The sequence below is a fragment of the Bos grunniens genome, chromosome 17, assembly GCF_055505025.1.
Source record: "Bos grunniens cultivar Pamir isolate PY7600 chromosome 17, Bosgru_T2T1.0, whole genome shotgun sequence".
Taxonomy (NCBI): domain Eukaryota; kingdom Metazoa; phylum Chordata; class Mammalia; order Artiodactyla; family Bovidae; genus Bos; species Bos grunniens.
Genome location: NC_141181.1, coordinates 40,156,160 through 40,183,666, shown reverse-complemented (window position 1 = coordinate 40,183,666; position 27,507 = coordinate 40,156,160). Strand labels below are relative to the sequence as shown.

At 43.2% G+C, this 27,507-nt stretch overlaps 1 protein-coding gene across 12 annotated transcripts in view; it reads left to right on the top strand.

Moving 5' to 3' along the window:
- Window positions 1-27,507, top strand: part of RAPGEF2 (Rap guanine nucleotide exchange factor 2) — a 273,052-nt gene that overhangs the window by 73,529 nt on the left and 172,016 nt on the right. For all 12 annotated transcript variants that reach the window (XM_086346931.1, XM_086346917.1, XM_086346920.1 and 9 more), the window contains exons 2-3: window positions 10,781-10,851; window positions 18,196-18,252. In XM_086346931.1, coding sequence (XP_086203057.1) covers window positions 10,781-10,851; window positions 18,196-18,252 — 128 coding nt within the window. The remainder of the gene's footprint in view (window positions 1-10,780; window positions 10,852-18,195; window positions 18,253-27,507) is intronic.

The window sequence follows — 27,507 nt, the reverse complement described above, 5'->3', positions numbered from 1 at the left end:
AGGACAGATGTAAGATAAAGATGTTAGACGTTAGTGTCCAAGCAGAGTTTGAAACATCATCAAGAGGCAGGATGCTTCAGAAATTACAGCTGTGGTTCTTTCTAAAGGAGCACTCCCTTAGTAGTATTGTATATGTATGTTTACTGGTCCTTACGTCTTCTCTGCAGTCTAGTAATGCACTTCCTTTTTTGTGAACTGTGCCCCCACCCCGCCCCCGCCCCTAGTGTTTATCTGATGGGATGGTTAAACTTCCCCTCGCCCAGCCACTTCATCTCTATGGACAGATCTGAAAGAGATCAATTTTGAACGGTACCTAAAATGTCTTTAGCATTTAGTTCGTTTCTGACAAACAGAGTTGGAAAGCTTAACCGTGTCTGCAGAATATTTCTGTGTGCTTCTCCTGTCCTCCTGAGAAACAGAGAAGTTTGAGACTAAGTAATACTCCTGGTGGTTGACTCCTTGGTAAAACATTCAAGATGGGAAAAACAGATGTCCAATTATTTTTGTCTTTTGTCCTAGAAAAATGGCAGCAATGAGGTTTCTATATTTAAAACCTGCTTTCATCCGGAAGCGCTTCCTTTCTGCGGAGAGCCTGTGCGTCCTCGGTGACCTGTTCCGCTTGGCTTTTGTTTTCCCAGGACTGTGTGAACCCACCGCTGTGGGGATGCTGACCTGGGCCCGGTCGTCTGCAGTTAGGTTGTCTTTGGACCTGCAGGCGTCCTGAGGGTGGTTCTGCAGCTCTGGGCCCCTGTTGCCAGGTTTTCAGTGGGCCGTGGCCCCCCCTCCCACCCCACACCAGCTCGTTTTCTGCAGGGCTTAATCGGAGCCACACCATCCCTGGGAAAGAGTGCCACCCCGGGCCCAAGGTTTTAACTGTGTCCTTAGAGGAGGACTGGGCACAGGGGGCATGTATAGCTCCTTTAAAAAAAAAAAAAAGAAATGGAAGATGGTCCAGGAATCATTTTATATGAGTTGGGGGCATTGTGTGCATGTGTGTGTATAGCTGATTTACCTTTTCAGTTGTACTTAATCAACATTTTAAATGTTAACTTAAAATGTGCTCATTCACTACCTGCTCACTTATTCACAGAGAACAAAAGCCAGGCTGGCATTCAGTTCGTGGCAAATCATTTTCTAGAGTGTTAATCTATATACATGGGCAGTTAACATTTGACTACGTATTTTGCAGTCTGAGAGATTAAAATAAGAGAGTTATTTCAAAAGATCTGTTTTGATGTTTGTTCTCGCTGCCTGAGAGATGTGAATTCCGGGGAGCTGTCGGCTTGGTCATGGGCATTGTTCTGAAGGGGAAAGATCAGCTCTGAAGCTCATACTGACTCTGTGATTTAGCCACTTGATATTTTTCTTATCTGTCCCCAGGATGAGTTTTTAGTTACCATTGTTGATTTTTCTAATGAGGAATTTTGGGCTTTCCTGGTGGCTCAGATGGTAAAGAATCCACCTGCAATTCAGGAGACCTGGGTTTGATCCCTGGGTTTGGAAGATTCCCTGGAGAAGGGAATGGCAACCCACTCTGGTATTCTTGCCTGGAGAATCCCAAGGCCAGAGGAGCCTGGTGAGCTACAGTCTGTGTCATCACAAAGAATTGGACACGACTGAGTGACAAACACACACACAGTGAGAAATTTTAATCCTCAAAAACAATACTTGCTTCCATGGCTGTTTTCCCCTGGGACAGGGCAATGGACGCAGCGTGCGATGGGTGTCTAAGTTGCTAAACATAACTGCTCATTTAGGAGCATAGAAACTACCTCGGGATGGCGGTTGTTGCTGAATCATTTAACTCTTAAGTGTTCTTCAATAAGAGAGAAACTTTGAGGATGATGTGGTACTTCCACTGCTTCTTAGAATTTAGGAAGTACTTTTCTGCCTTCTTCAGCTCATCTCCCCTGAAATGTGACACTTTGGGCTCCCTGCCACCTGGAAGCAGAGGAAGCATGGGGCAAGGGTGTGCTCGGCCTAACTCTGAGGTCTCTTTTGTAATTTTCATGGTTAATTCAAAAGGTAATTACCTTAGAATTACTTCTGTGTGAAGTTTAGGAACTATTCAAAAACTCTTATTTTTTTAAAAGCTCTAAAGAACCCTTGAGGTAGTTTTGGACAAACGCAATAACTTAAATCAGTATCTTTTACTTCTAGAATTCCTTATCCGCCTGTCTTAAAAAGATGCAGTTGCTCAAGAGTCCAGGGCTGAAGAAATGCCTCAAAACCGAGTTGTAGATGACTGGAATATAATCACAGATTTTCCTGCATTTTGACTTGTGAATTTGAATGAAATCGCAGCTCTGGGGCATGGTCTTCCTTTTGGGTGTAAGTTATAGTAAACTCAGAAACAGCCTTCATAAGATTTAGGTTGAAATTGCTGTTTAAGAACAAAGTTAAACTTTGTTTAAGAGCAAAGTTTACTGAATCACTTTGCCATATAGCAGAAACTAACACAACCTTATAAATCAACTATACGCCAATAAAAATTAATTAAAGGTACTTTATTTTTAGAACAGTTTTAGGTTTACAGAAAAGTTGAGAGGCTGGTACAAAGAGTTCTCATATATCCCCTCACAGTTTCTCCTATTGATATTTTACAAGTATTTTACAATACTGTACACAGTTAATAAACTGATTAAGTGAAAGTGAAGTCACTCAGATGTGTCCGACTCTTTGCGACCCCATGAACTGTAGCCTACCAGGATCCTCCGTCCATGGGATTTTCCAGGCAAGAGTACTGGAGCGGGTTGCCATTTCCTTCTCCAGGGGATCTTCCTGACCCAGGGATCGAACCCGGTCTCCCGCATTGTAGGCAGATGCTTTACTGTCTGAGCCACCAGGGAAGTCCAAAAAACTGATTATAACACAGTCAAAAAAAAAAGTTTTACTCAAAAGCATAACAGTCCACCATGGATTTTTCCGTAACATTTCCCTGAAGTATGTGATGACAGCAGTTATCACAGTATGGAATATTTTTGTTTTAAAGGCTCTGGTACTTTACCAAGTTGTGAGGGGTTGGGGTCGAGGACAGGTTTAAAATATGACTTTTTCCTCGTGGGGATGATAGAAATGAAATGATTTTATCAAGAGTGCTGGTGGGCCTGTCTCCCATCCCCCATGCCCTTTCTTTAGGGACAGAGGAGAAAGGATGGTCGTGGTCTCTGCACAACCCTAAGGGATGATGTGAAGATCCATCTCCTACTTAGGTGTGTAAGGCCTTGAAGAACTGCTAGTCCTCTCTGCCCCCTGGTGGCCACATGCAGAATTGCCTCAGCCTGTCTGGGTACAGGGGCTGAGAACAGCTTTTCCCCTGCCCTCTGTCCCAGTTACTCCCCGGGGTCGAGCTCACCATGTGTGCAGGTCATGGATACCATCGGCTCTGCAGGAGTGTGGCCCTGTTCCCTCTTTGCGGCACAGCCTGTTGCTAGATGCAGAGATTAGAAAAACATGTAAAACAGTGACTTTGAGGTGTTTCTTCTCTGTCGGAGGAGATGGAATATAAAGTGGCTGCACAGATCTCACGTGGGGGCCCATGTGGGTGGCTCACGAAGCAGTCCCTGCTGCCGGTGGGTAGAGTTGTAGGACACTTTCCCAGGGGTGAGGAGGGCCAGTGTGTTCGAGGGACTCTGTGTTAGGCTGGGCCCCCCCCTGCCAGCTGTCTGTATGGGAGCGGTGCAAAGACTATTGGTGGGGGCTTTATTGGGAAGGCAGCCTGGGGGGCTTTGGGAGCAGGTGGTGACAGGCTCGAAAAGCGCAGGCAGGTCTGTGCTCTGAGGCTGGTGGGCTCCCTTTATACCATCCGTGGTATAAAAGCTGGATTAATACAGATGGTCATCCAGGGGCCTTTTGCATGTTTTATAAATAATTAATTTGACTTATTTTTTGGCCACATAAACATATGAAAAGGATGCATTGATATATACAAATTCTAAAGTATATAAGTTTTGGTAGTATTTAAAAGTTTGTAATTATTGATGTTACTGTGTGCCTGCCTTTCTGCAAATCTCACAGGTCATGAAATCAGCTGCCCTGCTTCCCGAGGGTCTGTATGTGCCATGTGTCATTATGAGGCTCTATGTCTTTTAGTCATATGACCCAGTCAAGAAGAAGAGTCGTGCATGCACGTGTGCCCAGTCACTTCAGTCCTGTCTAACTCTTTGCGACCCCATGGACTGTAGCCTGCTAGGCTCCTCTGTCCATGGGATTCTCTAGGCAAGGATACTGGAGTGGGTTGTCATACCTTCTTCCAGATGACCTTTATGCTGGTATGCAAATAGTATCTCAGTAACACATCCAGGGTTGCAGGCCTTTGCAGCATTGGGGAGGAGGACACCAGAGCACATGTTCTTTTCATTACCTTCCAAGGGTGGTTTTTAAATGTTTTAGTTAGAGAACCACGGCTTCTGCTAGTGGTTAAGCTTACCTTAACTTTTAAGCTTACCCTGGTGTGGGTAGACACAGCAAAGCCAGCAGATGTCCCCCCAACTTCGGTCATCCACCTCCTGGCTGTGGCCGGGAGCTTGAGCCTTGGATAGTTTGGCTTTTAACCTCCTTGTCATTGTTGTGCAGGACAGAACTGTAATTCCTTGCTAGTGGTCTAAGGCTGGAAAGATGCAGTACCTCGTTGTCTTGGCAACAGAGAGCGGTGGGTCAGCACTGCAGTCTCTGGTCCTGAGAGGCTGGCACGGCGGTTCACCATGTGGGCCTGGACCTCTAGCGTGGTCTTGGCCTTAGTTCCTGTGATGATTGAGATGCAGTATTTTTAAAGGAATCAACCTTACCTCTTAAATTGATCTTGTAACTAACTGGAAGGTTGTACCTTACTTGTGATTCTGGTTCAAATATGTAGCTTCATATATGAAATAAGAACTCACTTTAAAGGAGAAGGATATATTGTTTCTCATAGTAGAGTGTAGCAAACCTCCTCCCCCTCCCGCCCACTCCATTTGCAGAGCATCTGTGGAGGAGGCTTGCATTTGCAGAGCATCTCTGAAGGAGGAGGACAGGAAAGGTGAGGGATGGTCTCCTCTCTCAGCTCTTCAAAGGTCATGTTAAAATACACCCTTAGTGCTTAGCCAGTCCTCATGCTGGTAAACAAGGGGAATTAAAACCTAGTTCTGGTGAATCTTAAGTTTGCTCTGAGGCTGATTCCCTCCCGAGCGAGGCTCTTAAGAGGTACCAGAGAAGGCGCCCAGGATGTGGAAAGCTTTCCTGACTTCTTCACGTTGGCCCTGGGTTGTGTTTACAGACTCTGAGCAAGAGGATTCCTTAGGTTGTGAGCAGTCATTCTCCTCAGTGACCTACAGCAGGGATCCCCAACCCCGGGGTCAGATTTTAAGAACAGGCTGCACAGCAGGAGGTGAGCTGTGGGCAAAGTGAGTGAGGCTTCATCTGCAGCTCCCTATCACTCTCATTACTGGCTGAACCATACCCCCGCCCCCCGAACCATTCCTCCCCCCTGCCCCAGTCTGTGGAAAAATTGTCTTCCATGAAACTCGACCCTACTGACCAGAAGGTTGAGTACCTCTGACTTAGAGAATACTTTTGGGTTTGATACATGGTTTATGTTTGGGGCTAAAAAAAGTCTTTTTCATGGAATACTGCATTCCTGTGGGTCCATCAGTGTTTTTGTCTACAGGGCTATAGCAGTTTTATGACTTTTCGTTGCTTTCAAATAACATCTATTTTTGAAAAAAAGGATGTCCTTCCTCGAAAAGATCTATTGTTGGAAAAATGCTGCTTCCTGGTTAAAGCAACATGTTCCTGTTTGTGTCTAAGACTAGAGAATTTTGTGGGGGGAGGATCACTTATATTTTTGAGGGCCTTTTAAAATAGCAGTGGTTATGTGGATTTTGTCATGGGAAGTGTAACGGGAGGTTAGAAGGTTGTTTGCAAATCATGGTTTCTTGACAAATGACAGTTGGAGTATTTCAGGTGATGTAAGGCTCCAGAATTTTTTCCCTATAGTCAAGTTTGTTGAAAACTTCACTCTGAATGTTTCTTTGTGTAGAAACGGGAAAAAAAAGCATCCACGAATGTAAGTCCTGGAAGGGCCTGTGTTTCCTTGTTCCTCTTACGAGGGAGTTTGCTCTGAGATGCCATCCATGTGGCAGGTCTCTGATTGGTTTGAGCAGTAAGTCTCCTCAGCACCTGCCCTTATGCCTGTTTGTTTCCTTGCTGGGTGAAGGCAGTTCCGTGTACCAGCTCATAGGTGATTTTGGCAAAGGCCAGCCCTGAAGGGGTGATGAGGGTTGAAACCTCTGCGTGAAAAGTGGGGGAACTGTGAGGGGAAGGTGCTGAGGAGTGAGGGGGCTCCCGGCAGAGCCTGGATCCCTGGGTCTTGTCCCTCACGCCCCAGTGTATTTCATTTCTGAAACCTCCGACCACCTGCAGATTTATTTGGACTGTGGAAATGTAGATGTCGACCGATAGTTCCCCTGGGAAGATACAAGACCCCTCTGATCACTCACATTTGCTTCAGGTCTTCTCTCGATAGCCTGTAGACAGCCTGGGGGACCTAGACTGAAGGTGGGGGTGATTCAGGTCACTGGACACCTGGGGAAAGGGTAGAAGGAATTGATAAGAAAGAAAAGACCACATTGCCTATTTCAAAATACCACCCAGCCCACCTTGCTCCTAGGAGAGGAGAAGAAAACCTGTCTTCCTTTTTGCCTTTCAGTGTCTTTAAGTCCTCTGCAATCCCTCATCTCCAGTAAACCTAGTCTTTGGCTCTTGGGCTCTGTGTTGCTGGAAGCCTGGCTACCAGCAGCTTTCCCCTTTCTTAGTCTGAATCTCTGTGGCTCCTCTCTGCTCATTGTCTTTCATCCCTGGGAGTCTGAGACCGGAGATTTCCTGATGCCTTTTCCTAAGCTTTCCGACTCACCCAAACCTGTTCTGGTCACAAGCGAAACATTACATCAACTTACTTGTTGCTTGCAGACGTCAGAGTGTTACACTGACTCTGTTAGTTACAGAGAAGAGATCTCAGGTTGAGGTGGACTCTCTGTAAAGTCACCTAATTCCAGCTAGATGAAACGGCCTTCCCTGTGACAGCTTCGTGTGGAAACATGGTGTCTGTCCTGGAGTTTCCAAGCTCCTTGAGGCACAGACCATGTGACACAAGTTTCTTTTCTTAGACTCACTCTAAGAGTAATAGAGGAAACCCTGGACGTCATCTGACCCTTTGCGACTCCATGATCTGTAGCCCACTAGACTCCTCTGTCCATGGAATTCTTCAGGCAAGAATACTGGAGTGGGTAGCCGTTCCTTTCTCCAGGGGATCTTCCTGACCCAGAGATCTGCAGTTTTGAAAAATCCTATTTCTTTCTACTCCTTTGCTAAATAGACTTTTTCAGTGTAAATGTATGTGCCTGATTAGGGTTAATGAATGTAAATAGTCTTGCCTGTTAGAAGTACTGTGGGCCTTGGGCAGCTTATAACAGGCTGATCAATATTTCAGTGAAAAAAATGTCAGACATTCGTGTTAGACTCAGATTATAAACTCTTCAGAAATGGGAGGGTAGTTTCTCTGTTACTATTTAAGGACTGCAGCAGCACACACATTTATAATACATAAAATAAAATGTGAATCTTAGCATTATTCAGAAGGACTTTCCATTATGAGGATTAAAGAAAACTCATTATTTGAGACATTTGTATTGGCTTTTCCTACCTGCACAAAAAATATTATGACTGGGGTAGGAAGGGGTTTAGGACTGGAGAGTGGGGATGGTTTTGTTTTAGCTTTCTTATTTGTATTGAATTTTTAGATCTACATGTAGATTTCAGTCTGTAAATAGCTTTCATAAGGTTTGTGGTAAATAAAGCTGCAGATGAATAAAATGAAAGTCCATCACCTTATCTGAAAGTTTAACATCAGAAGGTGCTACTTTAAATTTCTGTATTGGTAAGTTTTAAATTGGGGCAATTGAGAATCATAAATGAGGTCTTCCCTCCACCCCCACCCTCAGCACATCATAATATTGTTCTAAAATCTTCTTGGAATCCTCTTAGAAAGGTTTTAATTTCCTTGCCTAGTTTATTCTTTCAATCATTATCCGTTATCTGTGCCCTTAATATATGAAATCTAATTGCACGCATAGTTTGAATTGTTCTCAAAGGTACCCTTAAGGTTACAAAAATTTTTTCTTACCCGAGACAGAGGATTAAATTTAACCGACGTAGTACAAGATTTGTGCAATGAAAAGTACAGAACATTGTTGAAAGAAATTAAGGAAGACCTAAGTAAAGGGAAAAACATCCCATGTCATGGATTAGGAGACTTAATATTGTTACAGGAGCAACATTACCTGAATTGATGTTTAGTTCCGTTGCAATCCTTTTTAAAGCTGGCTTTTCTGCAAAGATTTACAAGCTGATTCTAAAATTCACATGTACCCAAGAAACTAGAATAAGGTTGAAACATTGACAATTTCTGATTTCACACTTGCTCCAAAGCTGCATAAATGAGACCTTATGTGGTTCTGGCATGAGGACGGACTTGTAGACCAATGGAATAGATCTCAGAGTACAGACATAAATACTGACAATTGTGATCCTTTGATCTTTAGCAAGGGTAGCGATACAGTTCACTGGGGGAAAATAGTGTGTTTCAACAGAGGGTGATAGGATAACTGGATATCTACATGTAAAAGAATGAAGTTGAATGCTTACCTTACTGTATATGTAAAATAACTAAAATAATTAAAATAATTAAAAATGGAGTATAGACTTAAACATAAGAGCTACGACTGTAGAAGAAGAAACTCTTTGTAGAAGCAAATATCTTAATAAATCTTTGTGACCTTGGATCAGATAACTGTTTCTTAAATATGACTATAAAAACATACACAACAAAAGAGTAGGTAAGTTGAACTTTATCAGAATTAAAAACCCTGTGCTTCAAAGGTTACTATCCAAGATAGTGAAATGACAGCCCACTGAAAGGGAGAGAATGTTACCCAATAATGTATCTGGAAAGGGCCTTCTATCCAGAATACATAAAGAATCCTTAACATGCAGTGATGAAGACAAATAGCCCAATTAAAAAGTGAACAAAGAATTGAATAGATATTTACCCAAAGACGTGTAAATGGCCAGTAAGCACATGAAAAATTGTCATTAGGGAAATACAGAGCAACACCTTCAAACACACCTTGGAAGGCTGAAATAGAAAAGACAGACATTAGTGTTGGCAAGGATGTATGTGGGGAAATTAGAGGCCTCAGACCCTGCTAATAGGATTGTAAGTGATGTAGCCACTTAGGTAAACAAGCTAAAGACAAGCGTTATCTTATGAAGGAGCAGTTCTGCTCCAGGTATATACATTCCCATGAGAACTAAAGACAGGTGTGCAAGCAGAAATGTATGCATGAGAGTTGATAACAGCATATTCATACCAGTCATAAAGCAGGGAAAGCCCAAATGTCCATCAGCTGATGGATGGATAAACAAAATGTGGCATCTGTCTACCGTGGAATATTATTTTGCAATACAAAGGAAAGTATCATTACCTGCTGCAGCGTAGATGAACCCTGAAGGTCTTAGGCCAAGAGAAAGAAGCCAGTCACAAAAGAGCGTGTATTCCATTGTGAGATTCCATTTACACAAAATGTCCAGAATAGGCAATTCCGTAGGCACAAAACGGATTAATACTTGCCAGGAGCTAGGGAAAGGGAGGATGGGGAGAGAGTACTAATGGTTATCGGGTTGCTTTTTGGGTGGTAAAATGCCAGGAATTATGGTGGTGTTTGACAAAGACAACCATGGAATCATTCACAAGCGATAAATCTTGGGTTCTAACATATCTGAGAACCTCTGGGCCTGCTTACAGGGAGTCTTTAGAAGGAGGTGTAGCCTCAGTGTGGGGTGGGGGTGGAGGTTTTGCACCCCCTACCTGGTCCTGTGGTCTCCCACCAGAAAAAAAGTGTGAATATCTCAATAGGGCTTTTGTTTTAAAAAGGAAGAGGAAAATTTTACAGATATTTAAAAATATGTTTGTTTTAGATTTTGGCCAAGATTTGGAGGAGGAGTAAATATCTATTCATGTTCTTGAGATCAGAAGCTGCTATTCATTGGAGTCTTAAAATACTAACTCATGTACACCTAAGACTTACATAATATTATACATCAACTGTACCGCAATTTAAAAAAATGATGGTTCCTTGCTGGCTTGTCATGTAAATCAATATAAACAGGATTTTGAATCTTTACCTGTTTTAAACTTTCATGAATTACTAGGACTCTTTTTTCTATGTATTGTAACATGATCTGGAAAAACAAGGCATGTGTCTCTTTTTTAAAAAGAATATTTAAATTTAAATATTTCTGTATGTAAGAAATGTCACTTGGTAAGAATTGGAAAGAAAAATTGGATTCATGCTCATCTTTAAGTGTAGGCATGAAGTAACATGCATTAATTAAGAAAATAATGACTGAATTGGCAAATACTTATACTTTCCTATTAAAACCTTACCTTTGATATTTTACTGTTAAAGCCAGAAAATAATTGGTAACAACTTATGAGGAATTTATTTTCATAACTTCGAGCCAGTGTCATTTATATTTTTATGGCCTTTGTATGTGTCCCAAAGGCAGCTGTGATGGATGACATTGTGTAGGCCCAGGATTTCTCTTAATATAAATGTGATTTTTGATGTCTAAAAAACTTATATTTGAAAAAAGCTATCTTTAATTTGGTCTGTAAATATAATGACTTATTTTAGAAGCCTCTTTTCCTGATAAGTCTAATAATTCCTGTCTTTTTTTCAAACAGGATCTGGAAATAGTGTATTCCTATTTACATGGAATGGAAGCCTTGTCCAACCTGAGAGAGCATCAGCTTAGGTAAGTCAATCTAAGATGAATAACAGTGGGATGCTAGAATTTGATATGATCATTTATTATCCTGTAGAAGTGGGATTAAAGGTAACTTACTTCTGAACACTCTGCCTCATCTGGCCTCTGTACCTGGCCTTGTAAGTTTTACATCCATGTGGTAATTTTTGACATTTCTGCCAGAGTGATCACCTCTCTCCTTCCTGTCCATCTCCTCACCTAAAGTAATAAACACCAGTTGGCGAATACACTGAAGGAGCATTGTTTGCCATCCTGGTAAATAAAAATCAATTTCTTAGCACTCAGATACATATGAAACCAGAATGTTTTTAAGTGTTCAGAGAATGACTCAGTTCGCTGTTTTAGGTCTTTGTGTGGAATATATTTATTGCATTAAGTTGTCTGCCCGTTTCTGGGAAACTCACTTTATACCATAGTTGGTTTTATGCGTGTCCACTAGTAAAAATCTCATCACATCTCTTGTACAGCAATACATCAGCCTTATTTGTGGTTATCTGGGCTTATACTAAAAGATCAAAACATCTTGTATAATCTAGTGATTAACTGAAACAGAAAAGAAAGGACCTTGGGAAGATGGATTGCAGGTAAACACCAACTAGGAAGTTATGGGAAAATTCTCTTTCCTCCATCTCCAGATAACTTTTGATACCAGCAGTTTTTAATTATGAAAGGAATACTTTTTCTATGTATTTCCCTTTTACTCTTTAAACACTAATTAATTTTTGAGCATGTCAATTTCATATTTAGTTGTTAATTGAAAAACATATCAAGAGGATTGAATACTTCTAAAATTAAATTTTTAATGAAAATCATTTAAAATAGATTGTAGGTTAAGTGTTTAAAAATTCAGTCAAGTTTTATTAGAAAGGGCCAACCCATTGGGAATTTAGAAGATGGCTCAAATTAAAGCTAGGATAATTTCTAAAGTGTGAAATTTTCATTTTATGAATTTTGATGGCAGCTATCCTAGGAAAGGAGAAGGCAGTGGCAACCCACTCCAGTGCTCTTGCCTGGAAAATCCATGGATGGAGAAGCCTGGTAGGCTGCAGTCCATGGGGTCGCTGAGAGTTGGAAATGACTGAGCGACTTCACTTTCATTTTTCATTTTCATGCATTGGAGAAGGAAATAGCAACCCACTTCAGTGTTCTTGCCTGGAGAATCCCAGGGATGGAGAAGCCTGAGGGGCTGCCCTCTATGGGGTCTCAGAGAGTCGGACAGGACTGAAGTGACTTAGCAGCAGCAGCAGCATCCTAGGAAAAGCCTGTAGTGCCAATTATCTGTTGTACTGAGTGCAGTTAACCTGCAAATGCAAATTGATTAATATACAAATGCAAATGTCACTTTGCCATATGCATATAAAACTTCACATGGGTGATATTTTGATAATTAGACTATATTGATTATATAATATGTGTCTGTAGTATATGTGGTCATAAAATTATTTAAGGTAATAGTAATTCTATGCAATAAAATAAGGAAAATTTTAATACATCTTATGAAGATTTTCAAGATTAAAAAAGTAGAGGTAATATAATAAAGCCCCATACACCCCTTAACCTGCTTCAGAACCATGAATTTCCTGCTGTTTCGAAAGTAAATTTTGGCTGGAAATAACTGATTACTTCAACAGTATAGTTTAGTGTATTTGTACCTTAAAAAGTCCATTTTGGAGATCATTCAACTTTGTTGGCATGAACTTACAAGGAGACACCTTTAGGATGTTTATCTTGTTCTGCTTATTTGTTTCTCATATTTATGAAAAACATCAGCTGAAACTAAGTCCTTTTTTAGAACAAGATTGGAATACCAAAATGAATAATAGCGAGAAAAGAGGTACAGATGAACTCAATGACTTGGATAAACTGCTTTGTAGTAACCACCATTTCTGGGAAAAATACATCTTATTTAGATGTTACTTCCTTTGAATTTTATAAATAAAGTTTTCCCTGTGGGATTAACAGAGAGCAGTTAAGACTTCCATGTAATGTAGTTTTCCAAATTTAGGAAAACAACAAAAAATAGCAGCTCGTAAGATTTTCCAAGTCTGTTTCCTCAGTACTGGGCGGCAGGACACTGGTATTTGGAGGGGCAGGTGGGGAGGCTTTCCTCTTCGGGAGCCCCGCTTGGTGCGCTGTGGGCCATCCAGTGCGTGCATCTCGAGCGGATCCACGTGCGGTCAGTTGGCTCTGTCGCTGTGAGGTTGCTCACTCCACACAATCTGAAGGTTTCAGAGCTTCACTCAAAACCTGGATGTCTTTCCACACAGTGTCATTTTTCTAATGTTCACTCCCTTAATCCATATGGATTAGAAGCAGCATATTTGCAAAGGGGAGGAGGAAGCTCCAGTTGGGAGTTGAGGCCAAAATATCTTTAAAAAGCAGAGTAACTGCGGCCATTCAGTGTTGGAAACAAGAGATTGCTGGGGAGGGGAAATATATGTGTGTGTGTGTATATATATATATAAAATAAAGCTGTATATATAGTTGTATATAGTATATGTGTGTGTGTCCATGTATACATTCTTCAGCATTATGGATGAGCATAATTATTATTACACAGGCAATCTTAGACATTAAGGAACAATTAAAATGTGGCTAGTATATTCTTTAGGAATTCGGGGAAGATCAAACAATCTGTTAACAGCATTTAAGAAAAAAAATTTTGGTACTTTCCCCATGTATTTACAGCATTGTCACATAGATGATTTTGCCTTGATCTTCTGTTGGTGCTGGTTAGGCTGATTTATGCAGTCAGCAGTTGTCACCTGCAAGCCTGCTATGTGCTGGAAATCAGGTCGGCCGTGGAGATGCCACAGTGAAGTTGACCAGACCCCTGCTGCCACGGAGCTTATGTTCCTAGTGGGGCAGACAGGATTTAGGGGTGTAGACCATTGCTGTTTCATTCAGATGTTAGCATGTTGGGCTACTCTTACTTTGTGGTTGAAAAGAGGGAACATTTGTGTCAGCTCAGCCGCTCAGAGATCCCCACGGTGCCAATGGGTCCTGATGCTCTGGGTGGGAGCAGGCAGGAGCCGTGGGAAGGCAAATGTAGGTTGGGATACTCAGTGCAGTCAACAGCGCAGGGCTGTGTATTCAAGGACAGGGGCTTGGATTTTCTCCTGAAGGCAGTGGAGATTAAGAGCAGGTGTGAGGTGCTGTGACTGCATGTCAGGAGAACAGGCAACAGGTGTGCAGAATAGAAGCAGATGCTACCTCTGTAGTCCTCTAGGAGATAATAGTGGGATGATGGCTTAGACGGGTTTCCCAGGTGGATCAGCAGTAAAGAATCCACTTGCCAGTGCTGGAGCTGCAGGAAACTTGGTCCTATTCCTGGGTTGGGAAGATCCATTGGAAGAGTAAACGGCAACCCACTCCAGTGTTCTTGCCTTGATAATTCCATAGACATAGGAGCCTGGCAGGCTATAGTCCCTGGGGCCACAGAGTCAGACAAGACTGAGCGACTGAGCCATGCGAGCACGATGACTGATACCAGGTTTTCACAGGTGGGTGGTGAACGTGGTCAGCCTGGGAGGATGTCTCTTTGAAACAGGAACTGGTGGAAAGACGGGCTGTGAACAAAAGAGAGGAGTCAAGGATGATGATGCCAAAGTTTTTGGCCTAAACAGTTGGGTTCTGACTGGGGAAAAGCAGATTTGTGGGGTATAAATTTAAGATCTTTTTGGATGTTTTGAAGATGAAATGGCTATTACACCAAGTAGGCATTTAGAAGAGTGGGTATCACAGTGAGGGCTTGGGTGTGGGGAGTGGCTTTGGAAGCCATCAGGTTATGGATGACGTTAAAAAATCACAGACTGGATGAGGTTACGTGGTACAGAGGAGAAGAGGACTAACAGCCCCTGGAGGTGGTCTGTTTAGAAGTCAAGTAGGGACTTCCCTGGTGGTCAGGTGGTTAGGACTCTGCACTGTTACTGCAGAGGGTCTGGGTTCAATCCCTGGTTAGGAAACTAAGATCCCACAAACCCCATGATGTGGCCGAAAAAAATAAGTCAGGTAGAGGAATGGGCGGGGGCAGGGAGTCCAAAGGAGTCAGAAAAAATGGTTAGTAAGAAATAGAGGAAAACAATAGAATGGGAAAGACTAGAGATCTCTTCAAGAAAATTAGAGATACCAGGGGAACATTTGAGGCAAAGATGGGCACAGTAAAGGACAGAAATGGTATGGGCCTAACAGAAGCAGAAGACATTAAGAAGTGGTGACAAGAATACACAGAAGAACTGTACAAAAAATCTTCATGACCTAGATAATCACGATGTGTGATCACTCACCTAGAGCCAGACATCCTGGAATGCAAAGTCAAATGGGCCTTAGGAAGCATCACTACAAACAAAGCTAGTGGAGGTGATGGAATTCCAGTTGAGCTGTTTCAAATCCTGAAAGATGATGCTGTGAAAGTGCTGCACTCAATATGCCAGCAAATTTGGAAAACTCAGCAGTGGCCACAGGACTGGAAAAGGTCAGTTTTCATTCCAGTCCCAAAGAAAGGCAATGCCAAAGAATGTTCAAACTACCACACAGTTGCACTCATCTCACATGCTAGTAATGGTCAAAAGTCTCCAAGCAGGGATTCAACAGTATGTGAACTGTGAACTTTCAGATATTCAAGCTGGATTTAGGAAAGGCAGAGGAACCAGAGATCAAGTTGCCAACATCTATCGGGTCATCTAAAAAGCAAGAGAGTTTCAGAAAAACATCTGCTTTATTGACTATGCCAAAGCCTTTAACTCTGTGGATCACAACAAACTGTGGAAAATTCTTAAAGGCAGAAATACCAGACCACCTGACCTGCCTTTTGAGAAATCTGTATGCAGGTCAGGAGGCAACAGTTGGAACTGGACATGGAACAACAGACTGGTCCCAAATTGGGAAAGGAGTATGTCAAGGCTGTATATTGTCACCCTGCTTATTGAACTTCTATGCAGAGTACATCATGAGAAACACTGGGCTGGATGAAGCACAAGCTGGAATCAAGATTGCTGGGGAAATATCAATAACCTCAGATATGCAGATGACACCACCGTTATGGCAGAAAGCAAAGAAGAACTAAAGAGCCTCTTGATGAAAGTGAAAGAGGAGAGTGAAAAAGTTGGCTTAAAGCTCAACATTCAGAAAACGAAGATCATGGCATCTGCTCCCTTCACTTCATGGCAAATAGATGGGGAAACAGTGGAAACAGTGAGAGACTTAATTTTTTGGGGCTCCAAAATCACTGCAAATGGTGAATGCAGCCATGAAATTAAAAGATGCTTACTCCTTGGAAGAAAAGTTATGACTCACCTAGGCAGCATGTTAAAAAGCAGAGACATTACTTTGCCAACAAAGGTCCATCAAGTCAAAGCAATGGTTTTTCCAGTAGTCATGTATGGCTGTGAGAGTTGGACTATGAAGAAAGCTGAGCACCAAAGAATTGATGCTTTTGAACTGTGGTGTTGAAGAAGACTCTTGAGAGTCCCTTGGTTTGCAAGGAGATCCAACCAGCGCATCCTAAAGGAAATCAGTCCTGAATATTCATTGGAAGGACTGATGCTGAAGCTGAAACTCCAATACTTTGACCACCTGATGCGAAGAACTGACTCATTTGAAAAGACCTTGATGCTGGGAAGGATTGAGGGCGGGAGGAGAAGGGGACGACAGAGAATGAGATGGCTGGATGGCATCACCGACTCAATGGACATGAATTTGAGTAAACTCTGGGAGTTGGTGATGGGCAGGGAGGCCTGGCATGGTGCAGTCCATGGGGTTGCTAAGAGTCTGACACAACTGAGCGACTGAACTGAATTGAATTAGAGGAAAACCAGGAGACTTAGAGAAGATAATGCTGTAAGGAAAAGAGAGTCATCACATGCTACTGAGAAGTGGAATTGATACAAGGTCAGAAAAGACTGAGATACCAGAGAGGATGCTGGTAGTTCTTGGAGGTTTTTTTTTTTTTGAGTTTCAAGGACCTAGTGATTGGGGAGTGGGAGAGGAGGATGAGAGAATGGAGACAGTTTATGTAGACAACTCTAAAAAGAGAATTTCCATCATGGGAAAAGCAGAGCGTGGATAGTAGCTGGAGGGGCTGTGGGTTCAAGAGTGTCCCCTCCCTCTGTATGGGCGATGGACCTAAGGTGTATTTATGTATCAAAGGAAGCCATTCAGGAAAGAGGGAGAAACGGGTGATGGGGAGGGAGGAGATGAGCGTGCAGGAGCACAGGAGCCACTGTAGCAGGACTGAGATCTTGGAGAGGATGCGACAGGAAACAGGGCAGAGCCTGTTATATAATTTAAGACCTGGTATTTTTAGACCCATGACTTAAGTCTCATCCTTTCCTGGGAAGAATTCGTGTGATTCAGTCTCTTAAAACTCTGTGTTTAATGTGTGTTCAAGGACCCATGCTGCCTCCCGGATTTCAGCGAATGTTTCGGGTGGTCGCAGGAAGAACAAGGCAAAAGAAGTCAGGTGAAGTGTTTTCAAGTGAAAAAGAAATCAAGAGTGAGTGGCATGGTTTGGAGTTTGCAGACAGGGAACACATCTGTGTGTGTTGATCCCAGTGTTTCACAGGTTGGAGGTTGGTTGGTAGCCCCAGTGACCAAAGTGCAGATGCTGTTGAAGTAATCACTTTTATAGCCAGTCCTTATTATTCCTTCTTAGTTTCTCCTTAGGAAGAAATAGTCATTTTCTCTTTTGCATTTCTGTACTTTTGGGACATTTTACTCAGGCTTAATATAATAAGATGTTTTTTGAAGATGCTGTTCTTGAGGTAATTTTGAATACTTAAACATTCATGTTTTCCATAATTTTTTCTTCAGAGATGAATCAGCTGAAATAACAAATCTTTAAGTTATAAAGCATATGCTTAGTCATTTTAGTCATAAAAATAATGACTTTAATGAAAGCCTACTTTTGTCTGAAATTCCATACTGTTAAGTAACATCAGTGTTAAACTGTGGATGACGTTATCACTTTATAAATTAATAGGTTTCCTTTCTGGTTTTCAGCTTCCTTTTCATTTTCTATTTACCTTGGAGAACATTAATTTGTCCACATGTCCTTTACAAAGTATAAAACACATACAATTTTGTTCTCTATGAAATGAATCTGGTGAAGCTGACATCTAACGAAATGTTTCTTTTCAAGCTTTTTTTTACCAGATTCATTTTATTTTGTTAACCTAGGTACCATAAATACTTACCTTGAGGCCAGTAAATGGTTGTGACAATTCATAGAAATAATCTTAATTTTCTACATAATGTCTCATTTACAATTTAAAACTATTAGTGTGTTTTTTAATGACAAATGGTGAACTCATGTCTTTATTTTTTGTTTTACAGGTTGATGTGTGAAACTGTGAGATACGAAAGACATGAAGCCAATGAGGTTTTGTACTAGTAGGTGTCTCCTTTTTCTTTGCACCGTGCGTGATATGGCAGCTAAATGATGCACTTAGAGTATCGGAGAATTACTAGGGACACCTTGTCAAGTCGGCGTTACTTAATTTTGCATTAACTTTTATTGCATATTGTAGCAATGGGAAGCATTTCAGCTGTTTCCGGTCATAAAGTAGAAGTTTGCAGCCCTTTGCTGATAAGTCCGAATATGCATTTATGTGTCTCTCGTGTAGTTCAGAGATGGTATTTGACATTATGGAGTATTTTGACTTTTATCTTTATGAAATGAGAAATAGTCTGGACTGGAGTCTTTCCAAAGGAACAGAATGCATATATTGCCACCATCACACCAGGTGGGAGGTAATGATAGCATAAATGCCATACTTTGGCTTGTCTTTTTTTTTTTTTTTGACTGCACTCTGTGGCATATGGAATCTTAGTTCCCCAACCAGCTATTGAACCTGGGCCCTCATGGTGAAACCATACAGTCTAACCACTGGACCAGCAACAGGAAAATGAATTGCCCGTGTCTCTCTGGGCTTAGTTTCTTCCTTAAATCATGTTGATATTCTTTTTAAGGTGTGTGACACACTCCTTGAAACAATGGCAACTAGTTTCTTAAAGAATGTGATAAGCACGCAGTAGATAATTATTGGTGTATTAAGGATGTGTGGGTTCTGATCTACTAGACATATAATTCTGCTGATAATGTTTGCCATGAGTGATGGTTGTTCTGTTGACTTTTCTTCCTGTTTTTCAAGTCACTTAGCAAATAAATACTACTTTTCCTGCATATTATAAGGAGTCTTTATTGAAATAAATAAGATACAGCATCTGCACTTAAGGAGACATTAATCTTTTGGTAGAAATACAAACAGAAAAAAATGGAAAACAGCAACAACAAAAACTAACCAACCAGGATGACTGAGACTATAGGTTTGCAGAGAAGGGGTGCAGGGGAGGGTCTGGGAGAAGTGGCCCTCTGTACTACGTCTCCTGGTGTGTCTGGTGTCTCGAGAGACTTGGCAGGAGACACCATGTATACAGGGGCTCAGAGAGGGAAGGGCCTGGCCTCACGTTTTGAACAGTGTGGCAAGTATAGTGCGAGTGGCCTGGGGTTTTGTGGGGTCAAGAGAAGAGGTGGGTCACAGTCACGTTTGCTTGTGAACGTACTGTTAGAAAAGTCATCCTTGCTTCTTTAGGCAACTAAAAATGAGTGCTCTTCCTTCTCAATTACATTTTATTATGGAAAATCACAGATGTTCACAGTATTAGTGACATGGTAATAAAACAGACCCCCATGGATTCATCATGCCACACTGCCCACTGATCACCAACAGTGCTTTATCTCTTACTCCACCTCCAGCAGATTATTTTGAAGGAAATCCAGACATATCAATTCACCCAAAGTTGTTTTGATATGTGTTTTTATCTTTAAAAGATAGACCCAAGAAGAAAAAAAAAAAGCTTAGCCACAGTATTATCATCAAACCTCAAAACATAGTTCTTTCATACCATGAAAATTAAATTTTTTGGTACAGTTTGTTTATTGGTTGGTATCTTTCTTAAGTGTCTTTTAATCTGCAGGTAAGTGGCTAGTTTTCAAGCAGCAAAATGATGTGACCAGAGGCCTTCCAGCCCCACTCATTCCCTCAAAGATAGGCTCTGTGTCTGCCTGAAAGCCCAGGGGGAGCGTTGGATTGAGTGGACTGGCAGGGAGATCTGTCAGGAGGCCACTGCCGGAATCTGAGATGATGGTGCTTGATCTGGGGCAGAGACAGCAGACACTGGACAGTCAGGGGTGGATTTTTTTCTTTTTAATTTCGGCTGCACTGGGTCTCCATTGTGGTGCTCAGGCTCAGAGGTTGTGATGCACAGGCTTAGTTGCCTGAGGCATGTGGGATCTTAGCTCGAACCCGAGTCCCCTGCATTGGAAGGCAGATTCTTAACCACTGGACCCCACCAAGGAAGTCCCATGGATGGATTTTAGAAGAAGACACGGGTGGATCTGATGCAGGATGGTTCTTGGCTGTCTACATCCATCTTAGGCTTCAAAGGCCGTACGTACATCCGATGGAGTAGAGTACAAAATAACCAGATGTAATTGGTAATGAGAAAACTCACAATGGGGGCAAATGCCTTTAATATATTTATCCTTGAAGGAATCAAGATGTAAATAACTTAGACTATTAGTTCTCTTTTAGGAGCAATTAAAAGCTACCTGTGGAATGGGTGTACGTATGTTAGGGTTGATGATCTCTGATGAGTATTATTAATTTGTTTCAGCAGTCCAGTGGCAGTCAGTGTCAGCTTTCTATTGGTTTGTCCTTTTCCCCTGAAACATGATCTGGGCCGTGTTGACGATGAGATAACAGCAAACGTGTAACAAGCCCTCTCTCCATCCCACATATGTGAATCCAAGCTTTGTGTGTATTAGTTTACTTCCTCCTTCCAGCCGCCCTGGCGGATCTTTTCATCACTGCTGTTTTACGTGGGAAGGCCCTGAGGCTTGGAGAGAACAGAAAGCTGCCCCGAGAGCACAGCTCAACCTGGGGTCTGCACTCAGCCCCCCCAGACATAGTGACTCTGCAGCCTCAGCTGTCCCCCTACGCAGCAGCACCCCCACCCCCTTCATGCCTCCATAGAAGATGGTGTCCTGTGCATGTGGGTGAGGACTGCATCTCGCCAAGGGGCAAGGGCGGCCCCTGCAACTCACCAGCCCTTCTGCCTGCATTGGCCTGGCTTCCTAACAGTTATTATTTATTATCCATTTAAATGGAAGGTAGATTACAGTGTTTTAAATATACTTTTTTTTTAATTTAATAGAGTCAGTTTAGGCCGTGAGCTCTGCTGATCACACACAGCCATGACTTGGAACATCCTACATTGACTGCATTTGGGCTGGAATTTGCAGCCCGAGCTGATTGTGTTAATTGTTCCTTTCGATGAATTAGAATCAGGTGGCAATGTGAGCAGTGACGAGTCTGTGGGTCATGATTTCATAAGACCAAAAGTTCAGAGACTTGAGTGTAGATTCACCCGGTCACACTCCCAGGCTTTGGCCGACCTCCTGTGAAGGATGATGATCCGTGAACAGGCTTGTCTGCTCTGAGCAGTTGGTGTAGGCCCAGTTTTAAAAATGAAAGAACGTCTGTATTTGGGGTGTGTAAAACTCCTGTGATGATTTAGTAATACCACTACTTTTCTAGGGACCTTTTGTTTTTACCTCATGGGGGGACTGACTTGTCTGCTTGAGCTTGGAGAATGCAGTGTAGTCGAAATATCAGAGACTTTCAGAATTTGGTTTTATAACCAAGAGATGAGTATTTGTTTTCCTTATTATGTTTGTGTGCTGGTGACTTCGAAGACTATAATAATGTCATAATATCAAGACTATCATAATTTCACCAGGTAAATCTAGTACTCTTTTAATCCACCTCTGTGCCTCACTGTTCTCATCTGTCAAATGGGAAGAATGATCACAGGGTCCCCGCTTTGGTGCCAGTGTGAGGCTGATATGCAGGGCCCTGTGTGGAGAACACAGAGCAGGCACGCGCAGTCAGAAATGCCAGTGGTGGGCAGCGTCCTCACTCCATCCACTGTTCTCATCGTTTAGATTTCGTTCTCCCATTGTTTTAGCTGCTTTAAGCTTTGTTTAGGAAGGAATTATGACAACTATCTATAACTTCTATCAATAACTCCCCTGGCGTTATTTTAACATAAGCAGTAAGGCAGAATGCCATTTTAAGTTGTACTGCGATTCAGGGGAGAATTGTGATTCTGATGAAATGGAATTTTTAAAGTGTAGACTTGCCCATTTAGGATGTAATATTTGTTATCCTAGAAAGTTAGGTATCGTTAGTTGAGCTTTACACAGTGGACAGAAACATCAGGTAAATTCTCCCTTCCTTTCATTTGTTATTGAGTATATGGTTGTTTTGCTGGCTTGGAAGTGCTGAGTGGGACAGTACACATTTCATACCTGAGGGACTTCAGAGAATTTAAGAAAGGAGCTAAATACACGTGTCCATTCTCTTTTTCTTTAATGGCCAGCCATCCTCACCATTTTGGTTTAGTATCTAATGAAGTGCTAAAAAAACCTTTGGATAAGAAATTGAACCATCAAAATGTGTTTTGTTTTCTTAAATTTAAAGCACACACAGACACTATAAACTCAGGTAACTGTACTGCACGCCCGCTATCCACACACATGTTGGAATGGGTGCTTTGGTTTCCAAAAGTTTTCATAGCACTTAGATATGGGATCATCTCCCTCTGTTGCAGAAGAGGAAATGGTTCCTTTCATCTAAATCTACATCTTGGAGAACTTTGGCCCAGCTGCCCCTCTCCCAGGACCTATCAGTCTTTTCAGTCTGTGATGCGGTTTCTGGCTTCCACAGTACCCTGTGTCTAGATGTCACATCTCCCTGTCCCCTCCACATTCCCTTCCTACTGCAGTGGCCATTTTGTGCTCAGATCTGCCTGAACCTCTGTCCCCTCCTCCCCCTGGAGGAGGAGCTGCCCCTTCCCCATGGTGTTGGTCACCCTCTCCCCTGGTTCCTCCCCCTGGAGGAAATGGTGTTGGCCCTCTTCCCCCGGGTCCCGCTCCGCCTGGAGGAGGAGCTGCCCCTTCCCTGTGGTGTTGCTCCTCTCCCCCAGATCCTCTTTTCCCTGGAGGAGGAGCTACCCCTTCCCTGTGGTGTTGCTCCTCTCCCCCAGATCTCCCTCCCCTGGAGGAGGAGCTGCCCCTTCCCTGTGGTGTTGCTCCTCTCCCCCAGATCCTCTTTTCCCTGGAGGAGGAGCTGCCCCTTCCCTGTGGTGTTGCTCCTCTCCCCCAGATCCTCTTTTCCCTGGAGGAGGAGCTACCCCTTCCCTGTGGTGTTGCTCCTCTCCCCCAGATCTCCCTCCCCTGGAGGAGGAGCTGCCCCTTCCCTGTGGTGTTGCTCCTCTCCCCCAGATCCTCTTTTCCCTGGAGGAGGAGCTGCCCCTTCCCTGTGGTGTTGCTCCTCTCCCCCAGATCTCCCTCCCCTGGAGGAGGAGCTGCCCCTTCCCTGTGGTGTTGCTCCTCTCCCCCAGATCCTCTTTTCCCTGGAGGAGGAGCTGCCCCTTCCCTGTGGTGTTGCTCCTCTCCCCCAGATCCTCTTTTCCCTGGAGGAGGAGCTGCCCCTTCCCTGTGGTGTTGCTCCTCTCCCCCAGATCCTCTTTTCCCTGGAGGAGGAGCTACCCCTTCCCTGTGGTGTTGCTCCTCTCCCCCAGATCTCCCTCCCCTGGAGGAGGAGCTGCCCCTTCCCTGTGGTGTTGCTCCTCTCCCCCAGATCCTCTTTTCCCTGGAGGAGGAGCTGCCCCTTCCCTGTGGTGTTGCTCCTCTCCCCCAGATCTCCCTCCCCTGGAGGAGGAGCTGCCCCTTCCCTGTGGTGTTGCTCCTCTCCCCCAGATCCTCTTTTCCCTGGAGGAGGAGCTGCCCCTTCCCTGTGGTGTTGCTCCTCTCCCCCAGATCCTCTTTTCCCTGGAGGAGGAGCTGCCCTTCCCTGTGGTGTTGCTCCTCTCCCCCAGATCTCCCTCCCCTGGAGGAGGAGCTGCCCCTTCCCTGTGGTGTTGCTCCTCTCCCCCAGATCCTCTTTTCCCTGGAGGAGGAGCTGCCCCTTCCCTGTGGTGTTGCTCCTCTCCCCCAGATCTCCCTCCCCTGGAGGAGGAGCTGCCCCTTCTCTGTGGTGTTGGTCCTCCTCTCTCCTGGTCCCTCCTCCCCCTGGAGGAGGAGCTATGGCTTTGCACTGCTGCTTCCCCCACCGCCCTCACCTCTGATTCCTTGCCCAAACTCATAGGATAAAGATGCTCAACTGTGAGCTTGGTATGTTGTGATGTACACATGTGCTGTGTGTAAGTACGAAAATTCAAATACTCGTGGATACATGCCTACCCACAAATAGACTTACGTAAGATTGTTTTATGTACATATGGTGATAGTTTAAGGTTTCTCAGCAATGCTTTTTGGAGAAGGCGATGGCAACCCACTCCAGTACTCATGCCTGGAAAATCCCATGGACGGGAGGAGTCTTGTTGTCTGCAATTCATGGGGTCGCGGAGAGTCTGACTGAAGCGACTTAGCAGCAGCAGCAATACTTTAAAAAATACAATATTTTATATTTACTTTTAATCTTTGAAAATGTTTTATTTTTGTGATGAATCAAAGAGCAGTAAAATAAATCATTTAAAAATGTATTTAGTTGGTGAACTCCATTAGGGCAGAAACTACATTGGGTTAGATTTACGCTTGTGTTGCCCAGCACAGACATTTGCATCTTGTCTGTTCTCATTGTTATTTTTTTGCATTTACTTGAAAGGAATTATTCCTTTGCTAGATCAGCTGAGAAAGACCTTCTTTATGGTCTTTCAGGTAAAACAGCATGCATGTTTAGGGTTAGGGTTAAGTGTTAAGTCCTTTGTATTGATTTTCTATGAAACTACTTAGTAAAAACCTGAACTCTTCTTAAATTCAGCTGTTTAAAGTTGCATGTGGTCAGCAAACGAGGTTTCCTCCCTGTGCTTTCTGATTGGTGTGGCCACAGTGCTCTGAGCTGGCAGTATGTGTCAACCCTGACCTTGGCAGTGGGGTGGGCAGGTTTGGTGTGGGTTTGTTTCTGGACGGCTGCAGGTTCTTTTTAGAAATTCTGGTGCCAGTTTGCTGTAGGTGAGGAGCAGGTTTACCCTGAAAATGAAACTGTAGTGTGTAACTGAAAGATGCAGATGTGTGAATTTCATGACCCACTGGTGTTTTTCAGAAGAGTTTCTGCTGTTAAATTTGAGAAATTGTCCCTCAAGTCCTTGGGTTTAGCCGTCTGCCCTCAATATAGCTGAATCACTGATGAATGGATTGTCATAAATTGTAATCTGTGTCGATGTTTTTTCTTTAATTCAGAAAAAGTTTATTGAGTAACTTCATGACACTTAAGACCTCACTCCTTCATTTTGTTTTTAAAATGAATTTTATAAAGTTAAGAATGACTATATGTTGAGTCTGTAGAATCTTTGGCTTTACTAGTTCTTTAGTTGTTTATATCATTCCCTTTGCTGGTTTAGTGAATTACCCTGGTTAAAAAAAATTATGTCCACATATTCCCCCCATTTTCAAAATACTAATTTTTTAAAAATAAAAATATTTTCAAAATACTTTAATATATTCAAAATAAAATATTTTCAAAGTATTTAGCTGAAATAGCCTCAATACTTCCATCAGTTGTCAGAGTTCTTACTGATTTTACTGATTTATCCTATTTGTTGGATTTAAGCCACTATAGTGTGTTGAGAGAAAATTAAGGACTTTCTGAAAAACAATGTTATAATGATGCTGTTTTTCCATCAGAGTTTTTAGTGATAAAAGTGAAGTAGCTTCTTAGGATTTGGAACTTTTAGGAAATGGAACAAAAAGTCAGCCTCTGCTTGTAATATGTGTTTTCATAAGTGTGGAAATTTGTGGTTATGTGCTTGTATATAATTAAATATTATGAAGTATATAATTTTATAGAACAGTATTGCTGTTCTTTACGTCAGGAATGTGTGTGTTAACCCTTGGTAGAGGACTCTTTCTGTCATGTGTCCTACACTTGATGGCTTTCTTTGGACGGTGATCTGGTGTTGTCAGGGTTGCACACTGCCCAGCTCCTTTAACTTTTCTAGTGAGCTTACTCTCTGCCATTGGCTGCACAAAAATGTATCATACATATTTTGTCTTGGAGCATAAGGCTTAGAGTCCCATCAGGGAGCAACAAAAAATTTTATTAAACTTTTTGGTAAATCCAGTAGCAGAAGTGACAGTAGTAATACATTTGTGAAAAAGAGCACAATTCTTACGTATCTGTTCTATCTGCATGTTGGAAGGTGGCAATTGTCAGGGCTACAATTTTAAGCCCTGAAACACTTCGTTCATGGGAAATCCTCCTCGATTCCATCGTGGTGGTTGTTAGTGGTGGAAGAGCTGGATGAGTTTCTGTCCCCTGGGGCTGGTCATGTCCCTACTGAGAATCTCTGGTCTGAACTTGCTGCTGGGCTCCCGTGAGAAGGTACAGGGTCATCTGGTGTCAGAAGGCAGAGTTAGTCCTGCTCTGGTTTTTGGTATAATTGTATACATGAGAGTACACGTCTGCACCAGTCAGGAGAGACTAGTGACCGTGTGTGTGTGTCGGAGGGGAAAGGGGGTTAGAATAAGATGTCAGACTTCAGCAGGGGCTTTGGAGGGGACCCCACAGGATGTGGTGGTGGGTTGTGCAGAGGAAGAAATTCAGGAAGACTTTCTGTTTTCTGTTTTATCCTTCGACTGGATGATGTTACCAGGACAGCAGCTGTAGGAAAAGAAACAAGTATTTTCGTAGTCGTGGTCTCTGGTGGCCGGCCCTCTGAATTCCTTGCTTGTGGGCTCCACTTCCTTGGTGGAATTTGGATGGTCTTCATTTTGGTTCCTACTGAACGAAGCCAGTAGGCCCGGGAGGTAACACTGCTCCCAGATGCCGGCGCTGCTATGTGCACTTGGGGCTGCGTCCGGGTGGTGTGCATAATGCAGTGCAGCCTCCGTTCTAAACCCAAACCTGATGCTTATGGGTCCACGTGGCTGCGTGTCCCTGCCCCTTCCTGAGTGGGCGCTCTCTCCACCGGCCCTGGAGGTTTCTGGCCGTATCACCTGCCGTGTTCCTGTGTGGTGGCCGCCTCTGTGCATCTGTGTGTCCTGATGCTCAGTGGCTGTCACCCCATACAGCCCCATAGGGCATCCTCCACTCTGGTCCCTTCTGCCTGTGCTACCGGGGGACACCTGCTCCCGGGAGACAACCTTCCTGTAGACCCGATGCACTCCTTGGGCACTAAATTCTCATCCTGATGATGTTTTTTGCATGGGGACCATTCCTCTAGTTTCTGTTGGTTGACATCCCCTCTCTCCAAATACACACACACACAGACCAGATGTCAGTTTGTGGCTGGCAGGGGTGGGTGTGAAGCTCTGTTTCCACAAGGACAGGAGTGCCCTTGCCTGAAGCCCCTTCCTCACCCCATTCCTCCTACCCTTTTTGAAGCCTTTTGGCCACTTGGGCTTCACTTAAATTTTCGTATTCTATTAGCAACTGAATTAAGTGGCTTCTCTCCAATTACTTTTTTGCCCTTCGATAATTCCCTTTCTGACTTATTCTGTTTTCTTTTGAGTTATTAGCTTATTATCCTCACCCCTCCTCACCCCACTCCCCTGTCTCCATCAACTTGCGCTTGGTCCCT